General features: G+C 43.0%; 1 protein-coding gene across 3 annotated transcripts in view; it reads left to right on the top strand.

Moving 5' to 3' along the window:
* CHN2 (chimerin 2) overlaps nucleotides 1–23,470 on the top strand; it is a 343,495-nt gene that overhangs the window by 124,646 nt on the left and 195,379 nt on the right. Inside the window, exon 1 of one of the 3 annotated variants that reach the window (XM_042248636.2) lies at nucleotides 1,060–15,977. The exons of the other annotated variants lie outside the window; for them this stretch is intronic. Within the exon in view, the coding sequence (XP_042104570.1) occupies nucleotides 15,971–15,977 (7 nt within the window). The 5' untranslated portion in view covers nucleotides 1,060–15,970. Of the gene's footprint in view, nucleotides 1–1,059; nucleotides 15,978–23,470 lie in introns of those variants that run through there. 3 annotated transcript variants of the gene reach the window in all.

The raw sequence follows: 23,470 nt of genomic DNA, 5'->3' as shown, positions 1-23,470 counted from the left end.
GTGAAAAAGTTGGCTTACACTCAACATTCAGAAAACGAAGATCATGGCATCTGGTCCCATCACTTCATGGCAAATAGATGGGGAAACAATGGAAACAGTGAGAGACTTTATTTTTTTGGGTTCCAAAATCACTTCAGATGGTGACTGCAGCCATGAAATTAAAGATGCTTGCTCCTTGGAAGAAAAGTTATGACCAACCTAGATAGCCTATTAAAAAGCAGAGACATTACTTTGCCAACAAAGTTCCATCTAGGCAAAGCTATGGTTTTTCCAGTGGTCATGTATGGATGTGAGAGTTGGACTGTGAAGAAAGCTGAGCACCAAAGAATTGATGCTATTAAACTGTGGTGTTGGATAAGACTCTTGAGAGTCCTTTGGACTGAAAGGAGATCCAACTAGTCAATTCTAAGGGAAATCAGTCCTAAATATTCATTGGGAGGACTGATGCTAAAGCTGGAACTCTAATGCTTTGGTCACCTGATGCGAAGAGCTGATTCATTTGAAAAGACTCTGATGCTGGGAAAGATTGAAAGTGGGAGGAGAAGGGGACGACAGAGGATGAGATGGTTGGATGGCATCACCGACTCAAGGGACCTGAGTTTGGGTAAACTCCGGGAGTTGGTGATGGACAGGGAGGCCTGGCATTCTTCAGTCCATGAGGGTCACAAAGAGTTGGACATGACTGAACAACTGAAATGAACTGATCTCTTCTTCGGAGATCTTCAGCAATTCTGGTACAAAGCTTCCTTGGTGAAAATAATGGACGTTTTTTAGAGAGAGGAGATTTCTGGATTATCTGTGCCTTTTCCTTATACCTGCTTTCCTAATATTGCCCTGTGGTGTTGACAGCCTGAGATTTCAAGGCAGGTGATGAGAGAGTAGAGTGGTTCTGATCACTGAGGTGAAGATTTGCTGGGCTCTGTGTTGCAAATAGAGCAGGGCTAATGGAGGTTGACCTGGGAAGCACATGCCAGGGGCCTGACACTCGTGGATTCACGGATCTATTCCTCACAGACCTCCTGTGAGGGAGGAGGTATGCTAAAAAGTCCCAGTTTTATGGATAAGGAAGCGGAGTACAGCCCAGTGAACTGATTTGCCCAAAGTCACGCAGCTCATGAATGTTAGAGATGGGATTTGAACTTAGGCAGTCTGGTTTCAGAGACTGTGCTCATATCCTCCCTTCTATACTTCTTGACAAAGGGAGAAGGAGGACTTTTCATTGTTCAGTTGCTTAGTTGTGTCAGACTCTGCAACCCCATGGACTGCAGCACGCCAGGCTTTCCTTCATTTTCTCCTGGAGTTTGCTCATATTCATGTCTGTCGAGTCAGTGATGTCATCCAACTGTCTCATCCTCTACTGCCCTCTTCTCCTAACATTCCTTTTACAGATCTTATGGATTCATTGGAAACATTTGCCAATCTAATTTAAGACATACTGTGTTAAATACCACACAGAAACACAGACTAGGGTGCTCTTAAGTCCTGGATATTTTCATGTGGTGTAAAAAGCTATTTTGGGAACTGCCTTCCATCCCACAGAATTATCAGCCCCTCAGATAATTGAGGAAAATGAAGTAAAATGAGTAGAAGGGTCCTATCCAAGCCATTTTTCCTTGTAATTCACCACTAATCAGGGTCAAATGGCTTTTCTCACACTGATTCCTAACAGCTCTGCCTCTCTCCCCCAGTGGGTTCCTGCTTTTCCTGCAACCAAACATTCTTCCCTGATTACTGTTGCTTCTAAATGCATTGTAACAGAGACAGTGTCCTTCAGAAGGATAGAAAGCAGCTCTACCTTTAAAAAGATATTGCTAAAAAAACAAGATCCCAAATACCAGGTTCCCATCAAAACAGAATAACCTTCCTCAAGTCTCCTCACACTTCCCTGGCTACAAAATGGGCAAAATCAAACTTGCTTCCTCTTGGTCCTCACCTGGTGGGAGTATTGTGAAGATAAAAGGCAGTAATTGGTATGAAAATGCCCTGAGCTCCATAGATGAAAAGCTCTGTATAATCCCAGTATATTATTAAACTGGCTTTATTGGGATTTGGATACAGTTCTGTGGCTCACAGAAGTCAGTCTTTCAGCCAGTAGTAGGGAGTCCCCAAGGCTTTATTCCAGAAAGAGAGTGTTTACGGCAAATATGGTCAGGTTAGCATTATCCATCCAGGTCACAGACAGCCTAGAGTTAGAGAATGGAAAGACTTCTATTTGGGAAGCCCTTTGGCCATGCTTGACTGTTTCCTGCAATGGGGAACTCCCTATCTCCTGAAGTCACCACTGGAGACCATTAGAAAGTACTTCCTTGGATTGGTGTTTACTCTGCTTCTCTGCATGCCTGGACTATGCAGAACACGTCCACGTCTGGCCCTTTAGCTGTTTGAACACATGCATCAGGCTCACCCAGAGACACTGCTAACCCAGCCTCCCTCAGCCTCGTCTTGCCTGATGGGGTTTTGAATCATCTCATTTCGCTCTTTCTCTTTCAGATATGTTTTAGTCCATCCCTAACATAGAGTGTGGCCCCAGAACCACGTGACACTCCAGACAGTCTGACCGAAGCAGATGGCTACTTTGTCATCCTGTTTAGCACAGTCTGAGATCAGAGTTTGCTCAGTTACTCTACAGTAGCTACTGATGTTACACCAATTACAATCTTTACATCTATACATTGTATATCCCCCTGCTAGGTTGTGTCTCCCCAATATTAGCAATGATTTTTAAAAATTCTTGGCCAAAAGTTACATTTAAATGAAATTTTACTTTTAAATGAAATTTGAGTGAATTTGGTGCTAGCCTATTCAGATTTTTTAAAAATCCCCATTTTACAATCTAACATGTTATCTATCCCTTACAGGCAGTAATCCAAGCTTCTGAGTCTTTATTCCAAAAAGGATAAAGAACATACTTTATGCTTTTTTCAAATATAGTGGCCTTTAATTAGATCTCCTACATGGATAATTTTGATTAAAACTGCTCTCATTTGTGGTTAAAATATTCATGAAAATATTGCCTAGGGTAAGGCCAAGAAATATTCTTATATCAACTAATTTGTTCCCTTTCTCCGTTTCAATCATCAAATTATTAATCTGCCTAGTTGTACTGGTCCCTGTCCTGTGTTTTGTAACCTTGTCCAAAACGCTTTGCAAACAACCTTCTTGTCTGCTTCATTTGCTCTGATATGCCAATCTTTCTGGAAAGAAATGATTGGCATCACTGTGACTTGACTTGCTCTTAGTGAGACTGGATTGGTTTTTATGGCACCACTGTTACCAATTTCTTTTCCAGTCCATCACGTTTTTAATTTCTGGGATCCATTTCCAGCTCCACCACCTATATCTTAGAGAATTTTCCTTCTCTCTCTTTGAAATAATCAAGGCATTTGCCTAATTCCTTGCTCTGGTCCCATTCTCTTAGAGCATGTCTTCTTCCAAGGTCTCTGTCATCAAGGCTTCCATCCCATTTGCAATCCAAAGACTGGTCTCCCTGGCAAGGAAGCCAGTGGCAACTGGGAGAGGAATTGTGCCTCTTTTTGACATGCATCGGCATCACACCTTGGATGCCAGGCCGTTGCCTCAGGCCTTCTTTGATCTCCTTGGTTCTGAGCCTCACCAAATTCTTTGAAATGCTACTTTTAGTCTTTAAGTGACTCTTATTAAGATGCAAATATCTCTTAGAATATCTCTTTGAAGGGTTATAAAGTTAACATCCTGTGCAGTTTCAGGGGCAGGGTAAGGGTGGGTTTTAAAGGAAGTCATCCTTAACTCCTCACTTATGGCTGGGCTAAAACATCAGACCTTCCTCAGACACTTAACCTAGTGCCACTGAATGGAAGACATCCCAAGCCTGGTTCATTTCGGGAGAGCTGCTCCATTTCTCTACTGTTGGATAATATGCAATGATAATAATCATCATCATTAAATGAACTCTAATTCCATGTCAAGCATTCAGTGCTTCAGTGAATTACATCCTTTTCAGTGGGTTACCTCAATGAACTCTTAAACTTTAACCAGTAGTTGTTATTTCCCCATTTTATAAATGTAGCAATGGAGGCATTAAGACTTGAGTGGAGTAAGACAATTTGATATATATATATCAGAACCAAGGCTCTTAATCCCCTTGTTACACAGCCTCATTTCTGTCTATGGGATCTACTGAGTAAGATGGATGAGGAAGCTGAAGCGCAAGGCCAGTGGGATGGGGAAAGCAGAGCACCGAAGAATTGATGCTTTTGAACTGTGATGCTAGAGAAGACTCTTGAGAGTCCCTTGGACTGCAAGGAGATCCAACCAGTTCATCCTAAAGGAAATCAATCAGTCCTGAATATTCATTGGAAGGACTGATGATGAAGCTGAAACTCCAAAACTTTGGCCACCTGACGTGAAGAATTGACTCATTGGAAAAGACCCTGATGCTGGGAAAGATTGAAGGGAGGCAGAGAAGGGGACAACAGAGGATGAGATGGTTGGATGGCATCACTGTCTCAATGGACATGAGTTTGAGCAAGCTCTGAGAATTGGTGATGGACAGGGAAGCCTGGCATGCTACAGTCCATGGTGTCGCAAAGAGTTGGACATGACTGAGCGACTTTACTGAGTGGGAATCGGGAATGTCCATCTGCAGATAAGAGCTGCAGAGAGGGTAAGGGAGGAATGGTTCAAGGCGTATGAGAAAGGACTGAGATGTGAGGTGGAATATCATTTCTACAGAAGTGAGTTCCTAGACTACCAGTGTCAGCATCACCCAAGAACTTCACACAAATACAGATTCTCAGGCCCATCCCAGACCTTCTAAATCCAGAAAGCTGGAGATGGGGCTTGAAATCTGCTTGCTAATAAGCCCTCCAGAAGTTTCTGATGCATGCTGAGAATCACCGCTGTGGACCAACTTCTGAAGGTGGTGAGGCTTCTGGTTTTCTCACTGTTGGAATAAAAGTTATAAATCAACACCAGTACTTATCTCTGATTTTTTTATGATGATGCTCCACAAGATGTCTGCTTGGACTGAGAGACTAAGTATCATGTTCCTTCCCTACCTTCTGTCTGGTCTGTAACCTGAGGCCCATTACTTAGCTCATGATTCTTTGCCTGTAAAATGTGGTTAATGAAGCCTATTCCCTATTGGGGTAGCCAGAGAAATGTGTAATTAGCAGTTGCAAGGCACCTGGAGCCCAGAGGCACCTATAAGTACTGTAGGATAATAACCAGTTTATGGCCTTAAATGTTGCCTGCAACTTGATGCATTTAACATTTCTTCTCTGAATTGTAAAGTATTTGCACTTATTTTTTTATTCATTCTTTAGCCCCAAATCATGTGTGTATGTGTATGTGCTTCCTTTAACCTTCCAGAGAAAATGAGTAAAAAAGAAAACATTAAAAAAAATCAGGACCTTCTGAAAAATAACCTCTCAAAAGCATGATGCTGGATTGATTGTCAAACAGATTCTTTGATGATTTGGGCTGAAAGGTGAGAAACTGCAGGGGCAGAGATACTAATAGTTGATGCCAGGGGGAATGCTGGTTCTTTGAGATTCCAAGCTGTGATTATTTAATAACAGTTAATCTTTTGATTTCTATGAACCTTTTCATGTCTGCTCCTCTTTCTAACAGTAACCCTCCTTTTTCTATTCAGAATCCCAAAAGTCTGAATAATATTTTCTACATGGTCATTCTTCATTCAACTGAGGCAAACCCTTCCTTTTTTAGGCAAGTCTGCCTGTCTTATGTATACAGTCATTTTAGATTAGATTTATAAGGGTACAGCCTAGTTTGTTTTACTCTAGAATAAAGATTTTTTTCCCTCGCCTTCATCTTAAGCAAATGAATAACCAAAAAAAGACTCAGATGGAGACACAACAAAATCATTTCTTTTGAGAGGTTGACCAGGGCAGAATTTACATGGTGGATACAAATGTGAATAGATAAGCAAAGATAATGCATATAAAAGGGGCTTTTATGCCAACAGTGTGGTATGGAGAAAATGTTTTTAACTGCCAGATAACTGTAGTTTTTATTTTGGATGTTATAACTTTAATATTTGAGCATAATTACTGGGCACAGAAAATACCTTCACCCTTCTATTATCGTATCCTGACATTTTAAATTATACACTCGCTATTACTGAATTAAAAAAAAAAAAAAAGAACAGCAGAATAGGGATCATCAGGACCCTAAATCAACTCACTGTTTTATAAAACAAGTCTCAAGTAAACAGGCTTGTGTCTCCTCATGCCTTATGCTGGAGGTCAAATGCTCACAATAGCCTAAAATAACAAGTTGAGACATGTTTTCATAATTGGAAATAAGAAAGAAATTCAGCCATCTGCTAATGGAAAGAAAAGTTTTGCAATAAAGCTAACAGTTGCTGTCATTTCTGAAGAAACATCTCTAAATTTTTCAGAAGACAGTAATGGTGCTTACGACAGCTAAAAATCATTCAGGGCACCATTAACTAATTATGAATTACCTGGGAAATCGTGTTTGCACTTAGAAAAGCCGAGTGGAATCCTTTTAGAAGTTGGTCTAACTTTACAACTGTCTGGGGTTATTCATTGCAGACTGGAGTGTTTCCTTTCAAGTCCAAATAAGTCGAAGTAAATTGGACAGCGGATTCCCTGTAAGGGATAACAGGGAGGGAGAGAGACGGTGCCCTCCCTTTCCTTGAAAAGCACTAGCTGAACCCAGGAGTGGCTCCTGCTTCCCACGCGCTTCAGAACTCTCTGCCGAGCTCTTCAGTGAAATGAAATAGTAGCATGTCTGGCAAATGATGAGGCTTGACAGCAAGCAGAAAGGCAGAGTTTAACTCCTCCTCATCTTCCAACACTGGCATTAAGCCTTCAGATAAGGCAAGAAAAATGGTTCACTGTTGGGACTGCCTGCCCCTCATAATAGAAAATGGCCCAGCCAGAGATATTTTCTCATTTTTCTGATCACCTATCTTCTCGGGGCCTGTCTTTTCTTACCGGGTGTAAATTATTTGTTTGCAACATTTCTGAGATTGCTCTAAGAAGATCAATAGAAATGTGGTGAGGAAGGAGAATATAATTTCACTGCCTTCACTTCTCTGAAAGCCGGGGGTTCTTGCAGTGTGTGTACTTCCTGCCCAGCTTGGTAATAATTAATGTAAAGTGTGTGTGTTTAATCTGCAGAAGCTTATCAAGAAATAAGTGCTTTTAATCATTGTTTGGATGATCTCAAAGCATTTTAATATTACAGTATTTAGTTGGCAAACCTCTGTAATAAAGGAAACATGTTGTTTGATTGAATTAGGTAATATAAAGCTTCCTCTTATGATTTTTAAAATGAGAACAGATTCTTTTGAGAAAAAAAAAGAATGTTGTTCTTGAGGAATCTGGATTGGTTCCTCTCTTTTCTGGCCTCTCAGAACTTTCAGTATCTGAGCTACTTATTTCTCATCTTTCAGTGTCTACTTTCACATACTGTTAGTTCTCTTTTTATGTCCTAACCCAGCCAGATTATAAACTCCTTGAAGGTAAGCATTGTCTTTTATCTTTCTTTATTTCTGAAAGTGCCTAAATCAGTAGGTTGTCAGGCAGCTGTAACAAGATTTTCTGTATTTCAGTTCAGTTCAGTCGCTCAGTCATGTCTGACTCTTTGCAATCCGGTGGACTGTAGCATGCCAGGCTTCCCTGTCCATCACCAACTCCCAGAGCTTACTCAAACTCATGTCCATCGAGTTGATGATGCCATCCAACCATCTCATCCTCTGTCGTCCCCTTCTCCTCCTGCCTTCAGTCTTCCCCAGCATCAGTGTCTTTTCCAATGAGTCAGTTCTTCACATCAGGTGGCCAAAGTATTGGAGTTTCAGCTTCATCATCAATCCTTCCAATGAATATTCAGGACTGATTTCCTTTAGGATGAACTGGTTGGATCTCCTTGCAGTCCAAGGGACTCTCAAGAGTCTTCTCTAGCATCACAGTTCAAAAGCATCAATTCTTCAGTACTCAGCTTTCTTTATAGTCCAAGTCTCACATTCATACATGACTACTGGAAAAATCATAGCTCTGACTAGATGGACCTTTGTTGGCAACATAATATCTCTGCTTTTAAATATGCTGTCATAGCTTTTCTTCCAAACAGCAAGTATCTTTTAACTTCATGGCTACAGTCACCATCTGCAGTGATTTGGGAGCCCAAAAATATAAAGTCTCTCACTGTTTCCATTGTTTCCCCAATTATTTGCCATGAAGTGATGGGACTAGATGCCATGATCTTAGTTTTCTGAATGTTGAGTTTTAAGCCAATTTTTCACTCTCCTCTTTCACTTTCATCAAAAGTCTCTTTAGTTCTTCTCCACTTTCTGCCATAAGGATGGTGTCATCTGCATATCTGAGGTTATTGATGTTTCTTCCGGCAATCTTGATTCCAGCTCGTGCTTCATCCAGCCCAGTATTTCTCATGATGTACTCAGCATATAAGTTAAATAAGCAGGTTGACAGTATACAGCCTTGATGTACTCTTTTCCCAATTTGCAACCAGTCTGTTGTTCCATGTCTAGCTCTAACTGTTGCTTCTTGACCTGCATACAGATTTCTCAGGAGGCAGGTCAGGTGGTCTGCTATTCCCAACTCTGTAAGAATTTTCCACAGTTTGTTGTGTTCCACACGGTCAAAGGCTTTGGCATAGTCAATAAAGCAGAAGTAGATGTTTTTCTGGAACTCTCTTGCTTTTTTGATGATCCAACTGATGTTGGCAATTTGATCTCTGGTTCCTCTGCCTTTTCTAAATCCAGCTTGAACATCTGGAAGTTCATGGTTCATGGATTGTTGAAGCCTGGCTTGGAGAATTTTGTGCATTGCTTTGCTAGCATGGGAGATGAGTGCAATTTTGCAGTAGTTTGAGCATTCTTTGGCATTTCCTTTCTTTGGGATTGGAATGAAAACTGACCTTTTCCACTCCTGTGGCCACTGCTGAGTTTTCCAACTTTGCTGGCATATTGAATGCAGCACTTTCACAGCATCATCTTTTAGGATTTGAAATAGCTCAACTGGAATTCCATCACCTCCATTAGCTTTGTTCATAGTGATGCTTCCTAAGACCCACTTTACTTTGCATTGTCTAACCCATTCTGTCTCTACCCAGGTCAACAAGCTACAACATGCTGTGCCAGTTCAACAAGGATATGTAAAACTATAGCCAACCATGGAAAATATCACTCACCCGTAGATGGACACCACTATAAGGACCCTCGGGCTTGAGACTAGCAAGAGGGGGAGGCCCAATGCCCCTTGCCATTCCAGTTCAGCAGGAAGTAGCCAGAGAGACCTCGATGCCCCTATTCCCAAAGAATTGGGCCTCCCATCTCTTGAAGGGGGAATGTTAGGTAGTTAGAATAGGAGAAAGTAGTCCAGAATGGTGGTGGCTGAAAGACAAAGAAGGGAAAATCCCACGAAAATAGATCAAAGGAAGGTCAGAGGATGGAAGTGAGGCCCTCAGGTAAAATAAACAGCCCTCCTGGCTAGCTCAATTTACATAGGGCAGGCTAGGGAAGGAGAAAAAACACATACAGTGAGGAGCCACTGCTCAGGCTCCAGGTTGCTCTGTCTCATGCTGGTCAGAAAGACTGCTATCAAAAAGTCTAGAAACAATAAATACTGGAGAGGATGCAGAGAAAAGGGAACCCTCTTACACTGTTGGTGGGAATGCAAACTAGTACAGCCACTATGGGGAACAGTGTGGAGATTCCTTAAAAAACTGGAAATAGAACTGCCATACGACCCAGCAATCCCACTGCTGGGCATATACACTGAGGAAACCAGAATTGAAAGAGACACGTGTACCCCAGTGTTCATCACAGCACTGTTTACAATAGCCAGGACATGGAAGCAACCTAAATGTCCATCGGCAGACAAATGGATAAGAAAGCTGTGGTACATATACACAATGGAATATTACTCAGCTATTAAAAGAATGCATTTGAATCAGTTCTAATGAGGTGGATGAAACTGGAGCCTATTATACAGAATGAAGAGGTCAGAAAGAAAAACGCCAATACAGTATATTAATGCATATATATGGAATTTAGAAAGATGGTAATGATGACCCTATATGCAAGACAGCAAAAGATACACAGAGATAAAGAACAGACTTTTGGACTCTGTGAGAGAAGGTGAAGGTGGTATGATTGAAGAGAATAGCATTGAAACCTGTATATTACCATATGTGAGATAGATCACCAGTCCAGGTTCGATGCAAGAGACAGGGTGCTCAGGGCTGGTGCACTGGGATGACCCTGAGGGATGGGATGGGGAGGGAGGTAGGAGGGGGCTTCAGGATGCGGGACACATGTACACCCATGGGTAACTCCTGTCAATGTATGGTAAAAACCACTACAAAATTGTAAAGTAATTAGCCTCCATGAGGAGCAAAAATTGAGCTGGGGTTAGGGGGTGCTTCTTTTCTCACCATGTCTTTTGGGTCGGCCCACCCTCATGCTTTTATTTTCCTTTACTTGCCAAATAAAACTGAGCTGTAACACAGAGCTGTAACACTGGTCTGTCGCTTCAAATTTTTGTTGCAGTGAGACAGAACCGAGGAAATTACAGACTCCCCTGACATATCACATTTTATGATCTGACCCATTTTTTAAATTAAAATAGTGAAGTGTACCTTATTCTATTTTAATATCACAAGGTCATCTGGAAAGATAGTGTGTTTGACAGTCTGTCTTCTAAAATGACCCTGGCCTTCCTCAGCACAGTGGTCTGCAATCCTGAGCTCTGGAGGTATAAGATTATTTGGGTGTCACACCTAGTAAGTGTGACTTGAAACAGTGTCACTCCATTGAATGAACTTAATCACAGTGCATAGAGTCAGACTGATTAATTTCTGTGTGGGTGTAATTGAGAATTGTACTGACTCTAAGAATCTTTCATGACTGGAGAACATCAGAGAGAATGCCTTTCTGGATAAATAAATGGATATTCATTTATTTATCATAATTCATAAAGGGTTAATGAAGTTGGCTTTTCTGAAACCTGTTTATAAAATTTGATTTTGGTCACTGCTTGACATTCAAGAGACACACTCATGTTCCTGGATGTTGTTTATGTGTGTGTGCATTTCTGTGTGTATGAAAAACAAAGGAATTGAGTTAGTATCTAGAACATATCATTTAAATTCTTAGAAACCCCATAATTGCAGGTTTTGTGGCATGCGTATCATATGAAGACAAGAAAAATAGCCCACTAAACTTGGAGGCCTTGCTTAGGCTCAGACTACATCACCAAGAGAAAATAGGGACATGTTGGTAATGTTGTTATCATTTTTATTTTTAGAAAAACCCAGAGGGCAGATGAGAGTGTCTTTGCAAGGAGTGAGTTTAGAAGTGGTGTGTAGTTTAGCACAGGAAGTTCATTACAGATGTGAAATTATGCAGTACGTAGCAAGGGTAAATGTTTATTCATATTCCAAATTTAACCCACCAACGTTTAAATGCTGCAGTGAGGTTTCCTGTTTCAGCTTCTGGGATTCAAAGTCTCCCTAGATTGTAACAAAGGCACAGCTGGGGAAACTCGAAGTATATCCAGGCCCCCTTCTCACCTTTGGACAAAGTATTTGATTCCAGTTTATAAAAAGTGAGTCCAAATTCCCTATAAAATTAAATGGCCTTCGTCCTCTTCAGGCCTTGTTTATGGCTCTTTTTGCCTTTCCTTTGGTCTAGTGGGTGTTAAAGGGTCTCTGTTGGGTCCTGGAAGGGGAAGAAGGCACCCTCAGCTGGGGTGTTGAACAGAAGTTAATGAAGGGACTTTTTTTTAAAGAAGCATCAGTGGGCGAAGGGAACCAGAGATTCTGAAGCACCCAGGGCTTGCCAGTGGTGGGTAGCCATGAACACTCCGATGTCTGAAAGGGAAACAGGAAGAAACTGTGTTACTGCTGGAGCCTGGGGAGGGCTAGAGCCACAGGAGACGAGCCTGGACCGTGGTGGTCATGAGGGTCGTCCACTGAAACACCAGAACAAAGAGAGAACAGGAAGAAATACCTCAGCAACTCTCTGCTCCCTCCTTCCCTTTCCTGCCCAAGGCTCCCATTGGCTGAACCCGATTGAAGCCTGAGGCAAGGGAGCCTTAGGACTATAGTTCTGCGATATTAATCTCTGTACCACACATAGACACACATACACACACACAGACCCACACACTCACTGAGGAGACCCCTGGGAGAAGCAGAGACTACTCCTGTCAGAGAGTCAGTTGTTCCCTTCATACTCAGGATTACCAACACAGTCTTTTTTGACTGAATTGGCTATGGGATGGAGATGCAAACGATGGATGAAATCAGAATTCAGATGGAGACCTGGCTTCTATGATCTGGAAAAAAAAAATGAATAGTAAAATATGATGTATCTCCATAAAAAGAAGAAAATAAACAGCCCCATGGAGAGGTGGTTCTGAGCACCTGCCCTGGAGTGAAACTGTTCATATGTGACCCCGGCTTGGCCTCTTACCCGTTGGGCTGTCTGGGGCCAGTTTCTCTCTGAGGCTCTTTTTGCACATTTTATTTTTATTTATTGATTTATTTTAATCTTTGGCTGCACTGGGTCTTCGTTGTTTGAGCTTCTCTAGTTGCATTGTGCAGGCTCTCGAGTTGTGGTATGTGGGATTCATTGACCCCCTGGCATGCAGAATCTTAGTTCCCTGACCAGGGATCAAATCCATGTCTCCTGTGTTGGAAGGTGGATTCTTAACTACTGGATGACCGGGAAAGTCTTTTTTTTTTTTTTGCCCATTTTAAAAGTAAGAATAATGGTCATGCCTATCCATGGGTAGGCTGAAGTGAAAAGATAATTGTAAAGTTCTTGGCTCAGGACATAGTCAGCAGGAAATACAACTGCTAGCTGCTAACCTGAATCACACAGAGGAAGGCTCAGTCTTGGCAGTGGTCCTGTCCCGGAAGATGTCCTTCCTTCTACAGCAGGAGTCAGATGTGGGTAAGGATGAAGCATGAGGTCTTTATGTTTATTAAGAGAGGAGTGTGAGCTGCAGTTGGCTGAGAAACGCCCACTCTTTCCTCCCTTTTCAGCGCTGAGTTGAAAGCCTTGTTTATCTCTCAGATGTTGGTAGTCTATGGGACTTAGAAGTAGGATTCAGAGAAAATGACGAAAGGATGGGTGTTAGGTTCCCACCAGGTCAAAGCTGGGTGGAGTATGCAGAGCAACAGCAAAACAGGGAGGCCCACCCGGGCTGCGTGAACCATTCTTCACCAGCCTCCCACACCTTGGGTCCTGGCCCACTCTCTTCTGAGCCCACAGCCTCCGCCACTTCATGCTGGAGCTGCTGTTAAAAGCATTCACAGTCCCTGCTCAGAGAAAATGACCACTCTTGGGAGAAGAGATGGCAGAGTGAGTGAGAGACATACACACAGAGAATAGCAGATCAAGAAGATACTGGGGTCTCTTGAGGAGAAAAGGATCCCCAAAAGAATCTAAAGATGCAGTTGGTCCTTTAAGTTAGCTGGCTTTCCCTTACATTTGTGTAGTTTTAAAAATAAAAACTGGAAGCAAGTTGGATGAACATGAAAATACCAGCAGCCTTGGGAATTTGGGGCAAAATTCTGCTCTAAGAAATTATGGCATGGTTTCATATTTGACCCGGCTCTGTTTCTTCCACTAGTGTTTTTCTGGCTGATTTCTTCACCCCTGGACTTCTTTCTGGTTTTCCAATTTATGCACCTTATCCCACACCCTCCACCCCAGTCTCCCCAGCCCATGAATAAGCCTGTGGGTACAGAGGCAGCATATTTTGTACCCGTAATCTCTGGATTTTCAGCAGTAATGGATGAGTCAGGGATGAGATGAGTGTGTGAGCTGGTGAGAAAAGTCCAGATAATAAAAAATACACTGTGTTATGAGGTTGGCAGCCCTTGACATTTTGAAGATTACCTGGCCTTTGACAACCTGTATATCTGACCACCCTGCTATCAGAAAAGACTAAAATATATTTAAAAAGTCAAATGATAAATAAATTCAACCTTGTAATTACTAATTCACCACACAAGATGAGTGTAGAAAAATTTGGCTGATAGAATTGTGGCAATTTGACATCACAAAGCTACAATGGTGAGGGACTAGAAACATTCTTCCTATAATTCTATTTTAAAAGAAATTCTGTTTAGAAAATGACCATCAGATTCCATGCTTGTCATATCTGTGTACCTTAGCTGTAAGAATTAGGGTCAAAGGACTAGACTGGGGGGAAAATGTCAAATGCGGAAATACACCTCTGGGTATATACAGGAAGCTCATGTCTTGGAGAAGACAACTGTACCCTTATTATTGATACCTTGAGTCATTTACTATGTGTAAGAGATAAGTTATCTAATCAGTGGATACATTTAGAATATTTTTAGTGTAATAGCTTTGAAAATACTGGTGATATAAAATGCATTTAGGAAGCCATCCAGAATTCCATAGACAGTCTCAGTGGTGGTCAAGATCAAGTACGCCTTCTTTCCAGAACCTTCTATTCAGTGCATCGGTGCTCATGGAAGTGAAACAGTGGAGTCCTTCCAGCATCCTCTGTCACTCAGAGGGGGACTGGAGGAAAGCCTTTTACAGTGTAACAAATGAACTTGGAAGAGAGAACCAACCCCTAAGCAGCTAAAGGTTGCATATGAAAAACCTACAAACAGCTGCTGCTGAAGGCTCAGCCTCTTGATCCAGCAAATTGTTACTGGTTTGGTATGTGCTCTCTTAGCGCCCAGAGGAACACCCACTTCCTACCAGAGGGTAGGAAACCCTAGACAAGGGAAGCTCCCACCCAGTGCTTGGACGCTGACATTGAGACCAAGGACCTTTCGCTCTTATTTAGACTCTCCAGATCTAATCATTTCTGGCTGCTTTGTTTGCTTTTTCCTTTTCTCATTTTTGAGTTCTGACAGTCAGATCCTGGCCACACTAGTTATTGATTGGTATGTATCAGAGTTTGCATGTCAGGTAGGGCACACTGTACATCCTAGCTTAAGAACACTTCCCATATGCTCCACTCTTCTTTTTAATCCCATCAGCCAGCTTGTGGCTGGCCTTGTGGACACTATAGGCAGTGAAGAGGACTTGCCTTGCTTGAACCTGGGGTCCTGAAAAGGCAGTACTGATGGCTGCAATAGACATTCTAAAGAAGGATCTGGGTTTTTCTTCCTCCCCTTTGATAGTGGTCATTCAGTTGGTCAGTGACACAAACAAGCATTTATTGAGCACCTGGTGTATAACAGAGCTCTTCTTTGGGAGGTGCTGAAGAGAATAAAGCTGCAGGGGAGCACTGGGGTCTGGGGGGACACTAGGGTGGCTTTCCACTGGATTCACACTGCACTTGCATTTCACCAGAAGCCGCAGGGCACCCACTGGGAGTAATCATAGAGGGAGCTCTGCCCTGAGCAGCAAGGGTTCATAGGCCGCATGCTTACAAGAGAAGGTGAGACAGCAGGTCACCCTGAAGGAATTTCCGTGTGACCCTCTCCTTACCCCTTGACAGGATGCAAGCTATCCTTCCATTCAGAGGCTGCTGGTCCGTCTTGTATCTGCCTCTGCATTCACTATAGGCAGGGAAAGATGGCTTTGTTAGGGCCCAGACTCCGTGGAAATGATGAGCCACCTTTTGTGAGAAAATACTCCTTTGTCAGAAACACGCAACGAACAAACAAGAAGTCTCCTTCCTTCTCAGAACTCTGCAAGGGAAACCAGTGTCCCCATCCTCCCTTTCACCCCCACCTTCCTTCTCTTCCCTATAATGCAGAGCCCAGCAAACTCCTACTTATCCTTCAGTGCCCAGCTCCAATGCAGTCTCCTCTGTGTTGGTTTCCTCATCTTTCCCACTCACCCCTCCCAGAGGCATGACACTTGCGCACACACACCCGCCATAGACTCCATTCAGAAGTGGGAACTGGAAGTGGGAACTGCCTGAAGGGAAGAATTCTTCCTCTGTGTGCCCAGCACCAACATGAGCTCAAGAACAGAATGACGGGTAAATATTTATCTGGACAAATGATCTTTTATAACAGCACAGGTGTGTAAATACACTATTTCTCCTTATGCCAGTGCCATTAAACACAGATAAACAGAAGTCACAAGTACAAACATCTTCAGACAGGATAATGTTAGGGAAAGATTTGTTTTAACGCTTGGTTTCTGATTCTGGTCATGGAGGCAGGAACTTTCACATACTGCGATTAGGAAGACAAATGTGCCACTGTGCAAACAGCAAGAGGATATGACTCTGCTGCCAGCACGCGGACGGCTGTCCCAAGTGTGGTGCAGACAGGCGACACTAAATAACAGCGGGAGCTGGGGGCGCGTGGGGGGAGGTGTCTATTCTTCTTGTTCTGTTATGTAATGTAAATACTTTCTCTTCCAGCAATCACTGGGCCTGCCTGTTGTTTGTCTTATTCTTAACCCTTTAATTATAGACCTGCCAATGCTGTCATCCACCCTGCCACGGTGACAGGAAGGCTTTCCTTCCTGCCTACATTTATTCGAGCGAGCGGCATCCAAGTGATAAAGACACGCGAATGCTGAGTTGAACCCTGGGCTTTAAGTGAGCATCTTGCAGACTGTGAAGGGCTGCTCTGACTCTTGTTTCTCCTTCCTGTACCCTCGGTGGCGCTTCCTGTGCTCTTTCTGTTGCTTTGTGGTGTGGTGGGTGAGATGTCTGAAGTGTCGCTGGTGTGCATGCGTGTGATCTTTAGAAAATACTTCTGTTGAGAAGTTATTTTTAAAGCAAAGTGATAAGAAACCGCAGAGCACTGAAACCCAGGAGGAGAGCAGCACTGGCGGCGCTGGTTTTCGGGAGGCTGCAAGGATCTGAGCCAACGACAGCCCCTCCAGACAGCCGGGCTGGGCCTCATCTGTCTTTATTGTTTACAGTAATAGGTGAAGTTTAGGTTGGTTGTAGATGAAGACATGATTAATGCAACCTTAGATCGGAGTAAACAGATTTAACCTTGTGAAGCAAATGTGTTTAATGCTTGTGATAAAATAATAGGTTAGTCTTCCTAAGATGACCATTGGGTGTACAGAGTATAGTTTTTATGGGGTACAAAGAAGATGACCAACTTTGGGCAGAGTGTGATCCCCTTGGATCCTCAGCTTCCATTATCTGTAAAATGGGATAGTACTACCCACCTCACAGCACTGTTTGAAGATCCTGTGTGATTATATATATTTGATGTCCCATGATGTACCAGGGCTCAGTGGGAGAGGCAGATTTTCAGAGTTGGACAGACCTCCATTTGAATATTTAGTCCTGTTGCCTATTAACTCTGTGACTCTGGGCAACCTCACTATTCCTCAGTTTACTCACCTGTACAATGGGACTGATAATCCATATTTTATAAGCTTGTTATGAGTATTAAATAAGACTGCGCCTGAGACACCTAACAACATCACGTAATGAAAGCCTCTCAAAAAGGTCAAAATACTTGTGTCTATATTATGATATATGCCCCAGATGAGCTTTCAGAAAGGGAGTGTTGCTTTAATTTTTATTTATACAAAATCTCTCATGTAGATGGTCTTCTCTCAGTTGCTTTATTTTGCACCCTCAACTACTTTCTGGAAGAGACACAGTCAACCTGAAATTACCTTAATTGATGATAGTTTTGCCTTCTTAAAGAGGTTACTTAATGGCCAAAGTCTCCCATATCTTCTGACCCGCAGTCCCCAGCTCTCCTCCTCCTCAGACAACTTTAACCCCGGCAGAATCTTCCAGAGCTATTCTGTGCTCTGCAAACAATGGGCTGGCTGTGCCTCCCTTTTAAAACTTAACATCTTAGAGAGCTTTTCACATCAGCCACCTTATTCCTTAGCACCTTCATAGTTTTCATAAACAGGCTTTTTAAAAATCGCTTGAAAAAATAACATAGCCAGTCATTATGTTGTAGAGACCACTTATAGGATGAATGAACAGCCAGCTGTTCTCATGAGTTGTGATTTTGTGGTGGGGGCTGGAGAAGATATCCAGCAGCCACATTGTATCACATGGATCTTTGCTTTTTTTCTCCGCAAAGACTAAGGAAGAATATGATGCACTTTAGGAAAAAAATGTCTTAGATGAATCAAAAGTGCCAAAGTTATACATAAAGAGTGGGCTTCCCTGATAGTTCAGTTGGTAATGAATCCGCCTGCAATGCAGTTCTATTCCTGGGTCAGGAAGATCTACTGGAGAAGGGATAGGTTACCCACTCCAGTATTGTTGGGCTTCCCTTGTGGCTCAGCTGGTAAAGAATCTGCCTGCAATGCAGGAGACCTGGGTTCAGTCCCTGTTTTAGGAAGATTCCCCTGGAGAAGGGAAAGACTACTCACTCCAGTATTCTGGCTGGAGAACTCCATAGACTGTATAGTCCATGGGGTCAGAAAGAGTCAGACATGACTGAGCGACAAAGTAATTCATAGAGAGATTAAATAGAGAGATTACATAAAGTTATCCAATGAAATATGAGTAGATGAAAGCACTATCTCTTAATCGGTGTATTACGTTATACTTGGTTTTAAGTACATGTGTCTAACTGAATTAATGAATTAAATAGTAGTAGTAGAATCCCCATAGACAGAGGAATCTGGCGGGCTAATGACTCCATGAGGGTTTCCCTGATAGCTCAGTTGGTAAAGAATAAGTCCATGGAGTCAGAAAGAGTCAGACACGACTGAGTGACTAAGCGTAGCAGACAGTAGATATCTGATAAATTCATTGATATGTCTAATTTTATATATTCAAAAACTTTTTGAAGAGGATCTGCTCATTAAGAAAATGGAGGCCTCCTTCTGCTGGGGGAATCCCCAGTATTTAGCAGTTCTAAACAAACAGAAGCCGAGCAAAGTAAAGCAGGCAGAGGCTGAAGTGTCAGCTATGTTACTAAGGGCAGGCTGGAGGGTGGCTGGCTCGGTGGACTTGCACATTATTGAACCCCAGAATTACGTAGGCTTACCTATCCCCCAGGTACTGCAGAAGGCAGCCGTTCACCTCCAGGTGAAGTGCTCCCAGGAGCTGGCACAAAGCCCGGAGACAAATGGCATCCATCTCCCCCAGGACACAACATAGGCCCTGATAGAGGCCAGAAGGAGTTCACTTACTGAGCACGTTTCACATTACAGGAGTGGGGAAGCCTTCCCCACCAACACTGTGTATTTGGGCATACGGCATACACTCACTCTAATTCTCCCCACACATGTGAGGCTATTCAGTTACTCCATGGTGGGTGAAGGGTTCACTTGTTCCGTCATGGGGCGAAGGACGGCTGTACCAGGGCTACTGGCGTCAGCATGCTGCCTTTTCACCTCCAGGCCCCCGTGGACCAGCTCTGTGCAGAGAATACTCAGCAGTGGGGAGACTGCAGCTGCTCCAGGACTCAGATAATTTTAGGAATTCTGGAGCCTCCCACCAGGAGATTGGGCATCCAGCCCATTCATTCCCTGTCCATCTGGGTTGGGGTTGGGCAGGCAGGGGAAAATCACCCAGTGAGCTGAGAGTGGAGCTGGGGTGAGAAGCTCCCATCAGTAACAAGAGCATAGTTTTCTGCCCTTCTTTGAGCTGCCCATCATGAGAAATCTCTAAATTCTCCATGTTCCAGACTGGTTCTCTCCTTCACAGGTGACTGCCTAGCCACTGGCCCTCTGAAAGGAAGATTTCACTGCAGTTGATTCTGTTTCAGCTTGTAAAACCAACAATGACCTGGCAGACGTGGCCAGAGCTGGCGGCTGCTGACATATCCATTCCTGACATCACTTACTACAATTATATTAACCGTGCCAATTGGTGTGAACTGAACCAGTCATGAAGAGTGGCGGTGTTAAACCAGAGGGCCCATTTGTTGCCAGACTGGTTGCTAATAAGCTGGGTCTAGGCATGGGCTTAATATTTCCATTGATGGTGAAACTGAGGAAGAATCACCCATAGAACCTGATACATAGAGCACCCTTGAGGCAGAAGAGCAGAGGTGGACGGTGGGAGAATAGACAGGAAGAAAGGAGAGAGGAAGGGAGGGGAGGAGAGGAGAAAGGAGAGAGAGGAGAGATTCCAGTTAGTAAGATTTCACTCTTTTAGGTTTTTTTTTAAATGGCAGAAAATGGAATAATGTCCTAAGCATTCTTGCTTCTCTAATGCTGCTTTCTTCAATGTTCAAACCATGTTACATCACTGAAGCAGAAGAAAAATAAGAAAGAACTGAAATTTTCACTTTCGCTTCTGCACTGCTGATTCCTCTATGGGACCAGGGTGATGGGGAGAAAAGTCAGTTGGCTCTGAAACAAAACAGACCAGGATTTGAATTGTTTTCCATGAAATGAGTGACTTTGGGGGAAATTACTTAATTTTTTGAGTCTCAGTTTCCTCATCACTAGGAGATAAAAATACTTACCTTGCAAGACCCCTCTATATGCTTCCTTAAATAGCACTTTGTCTATCATAACAGTTTTTCTAGTTTATTGAAATTATTTTTTACAAAATGTTTGTTTGCTTTCATTGCTGGACTGAAGGCACTTTGGAATCAGGGACTGAGTTTGCCTTGCTCATGGGTATCTTTATCATGCAGTGCAGTGCCTGGCACATAAGTATTTGCTGGAAGGATGGGTTAATTGATGGATGGATAAGTGGATAGAGGAGATGAGTGGATAGACGGTTGGATGTGGACAGATGATTCAAGAAAATCGTGAAGATTAGATTTGATGTATTTAAGCGACCTACTCCCAAATCTAGAATCTACGGGTGCTTAAAATTCCTTCCCACTCTCGGTAGAAGACCCCACTTCCTCTGAAGTTCCTCTTTTTGACTCTGAATATAATCTGGGCAAAATCTTTCTTTCCTTGCCAGTAGCAACATTTCCAGGGCTGTGATTTATGAGCTGTTCTCGTGAGAATTTAGTCTATCACTACCACCACCACTGTGTATCTGAGGAGACACAAATACCCAGAGTAAGCTCAAGACACATGAAGGGAAAGGTGAAAGTGAAAGTCACTCAGTCGTGTCCAATTCTTTGCGACCCCATGGACTCTGTCCATGGAATTCTCCAGGCCAGAATACTGGAGTGAGTAGCCCTTCCCATCTCCAGGGATCTTCCCAACCCAGGGATCGAACCCAGGTCTCCTGCATTGCAGGCAGATTCTTTACCAGCTGAGCCACAAGGGAAGCCCAAGAATATTGGAGTGGGTAGCTGATCCCTTCTCCAGGGGATCTTCCCGACCCAGGAATTGAACTGGGGTCTCTTGCACTGCAGGCAGATTCTTTACAAACTGAGCTATTAGGGAAGCCCCAAGACATACAGGGAAGGTATTATTATAATAGGAGAAGAAAATGGCTTTTCTGAATGGCAAGAGTGGAGGGCTGGCTGAAGGCATCCCTAAGTTGTCTTCTCTAAGGAAGAAGACATCTCCTTCAGGTCAAGAAATAACTGAGTAGTGGGAGAGGGAATGGGGGAAGGGCAAGATAGGGGTAGAGGATTAAGAGGTGCGAACTATTATGTATAAAAATAAGCTATAAGGATATGTTGTACAACAAAGGGAATATAGCCAGTTTATAGCTATAGCTATAAGAACTATAGATGAATTATAGCCTTTAAAAATGTACAATTTTATGTTGTATACCTGTAACTTATATAATATTGTACATCAACTATATTACAGTGAAAATGCTAAGTCCTAACCACAGGACTACCAGGGAATCCCAAGAAAAGATTTTAAAAAGCCATCTTCTACTGAAAAAAGAGAAGTAACTGAGTAAAATAGCCTCTCTCTCCTCTCCATTGTAACAGCACCTTTCAGTCTACCCTTTCTATATGACATACCCGTTTCTACCTTATGTCTCGGTTGCATGCGTGTGTGACCAGGAGTCTGAAGCCCAGCAGGCAGTGCTTGTTGAATGAGTGAATGAGCTGATGTCTTCATTTCATCTCCTAATTGATTCCTTGTGATTAGATTCTGTATCCAGCCTTTATAGCTCCATCAGTGCCTAGTGTAATATTTTGTGCCAAGTAGTCTGTAAGCTTTAGGTAAATATTTGTTGGATGAGTAAATGAATGCCCAAAAGGGCTTCTGGAGGAAAGCCAGGAAGACATTCCTCTGATGAAAAAAATTTGTAAGGAGGCAGGAGAATGCTGGAAGGGAGGATGTGGGGGGTGAGGATGGTGGGTGGGGAGAGAAGAGAGGCTTCCAGGCTGAATGGAAGTTGTGGGTGTGGAGTTGTCTCTGAAGAAATAGCAGAGGAGGAAACGTGTGAATGTTAAAGAAGGAAATGGTCCATGAGGAAAGCAGCTCTGTCATGCTGGGAGGAACTTAAATGTTGGAGAAACTCAGAAAGTAGGGAGAAGGCCCTGGAGGAAAGAGAGACCAGGGACATGGACAAGAGGTGATGACAGTGACATCGAAATTAGAGCTCCTTTGTCTTGTATCTCTCATCTCTTCTTTTTTTAAATGTTCCACCATGTACTCTTGTTATGAAACATAGTTCAACTCTTCTTACAAAACAAAAACAAAATAGTACATACTATAGAGCAAGCTGAGCACTGAGAATTGATGCTTTTGAACTGTGGTATTGGAGAAGACTCTTGAGAGTCCCTGAAATGCAAGGAGATTTGACCAGTCAATCTTAAAGGAAATCAGTCCTGAATATTCATTGGAAGGACTGATGCTGAAGCTGAAACTCCAGTACTTTGGCCACCTGATGCCAAGAACCAACTCATTGGGAAAGATTGAAGGCAGGAGAAGGGGATGACAGAGGATGAGATGGTTGGTTGGCATTACTGACATCGATGGCATCACGTGGCATCAGTGGACATGAGTTTGAGCAAGCTCTGGGAGTTGGTGATGGACAGGGAAGCCTGGTGTGCTGCAGTCCACAGGGTTGCAAAGAGTTGGACTCGACTGAGCAACTAAACTGAACTGAACTGAACATACTAGACACATACATCACATTTTCCTTCTTATCACTTTAAGTCCCTCTCTCCTACTTCACCAGAAGAGGCACCCCCACTAAGGTCACCATAAACAGCTCTGTCTGACCACATACACGGAAAGTAACACCAGGACACATTACAAAACAGAAAGAGGTGTCATCTGCTCCGTGTCCAAAGGTTTCTTCTCCCTGTCTTGTGTGAGGTGAGTAACCATCGTTGAACATGCTGTGTGCCAAATCCCAACATAAGTTCAACATATGTCAGGTCTCAGGAGAGATGGTGAATGCTTCTTTATCTCTCTTGATCACCATCCCCCTTTACTGGAAAGATATTTTTGCCCCCATGTCACTGCCACACTTCTCAAAAAGAGTTGTTCATACTCACAAGTTCAGTTTTCTCAACTTCCATTCACCCTTCATCTTACTTAACTGTGGCTTCTGCCCACAGTCCACTGCGAGGTCATATAAACTGCTTACTGCTGAAGCAGTGAGTCCTCCTCAGGCTTATCTCATGTGAACAGCTTCTGGTACATTCGACCACTTCTCCTTTTAAAAATGTTTTTTGTCACCTCATCTCA

This window comes from Ovis aries, chromosome 4 (assembly GCF_016772045.2).
Source record: "Ovis aries strain OAR_USU_Benz2616 breed Rambouillet chromosome 4, ARS-UI_Ramb_v3.0, whole genome shotgun sequence".
Lineage (NCBI taxonomy): Eukaryota > Metazoa > Chordata > Mammalia > Artiodactyla > Bovidae > Ovis > Ovis aries.
The sequence above is the reverse complement of the archived record's forward strand: the minus strand, read 5'-3'. Positions and strand labels throughout refer to the sequence as shown.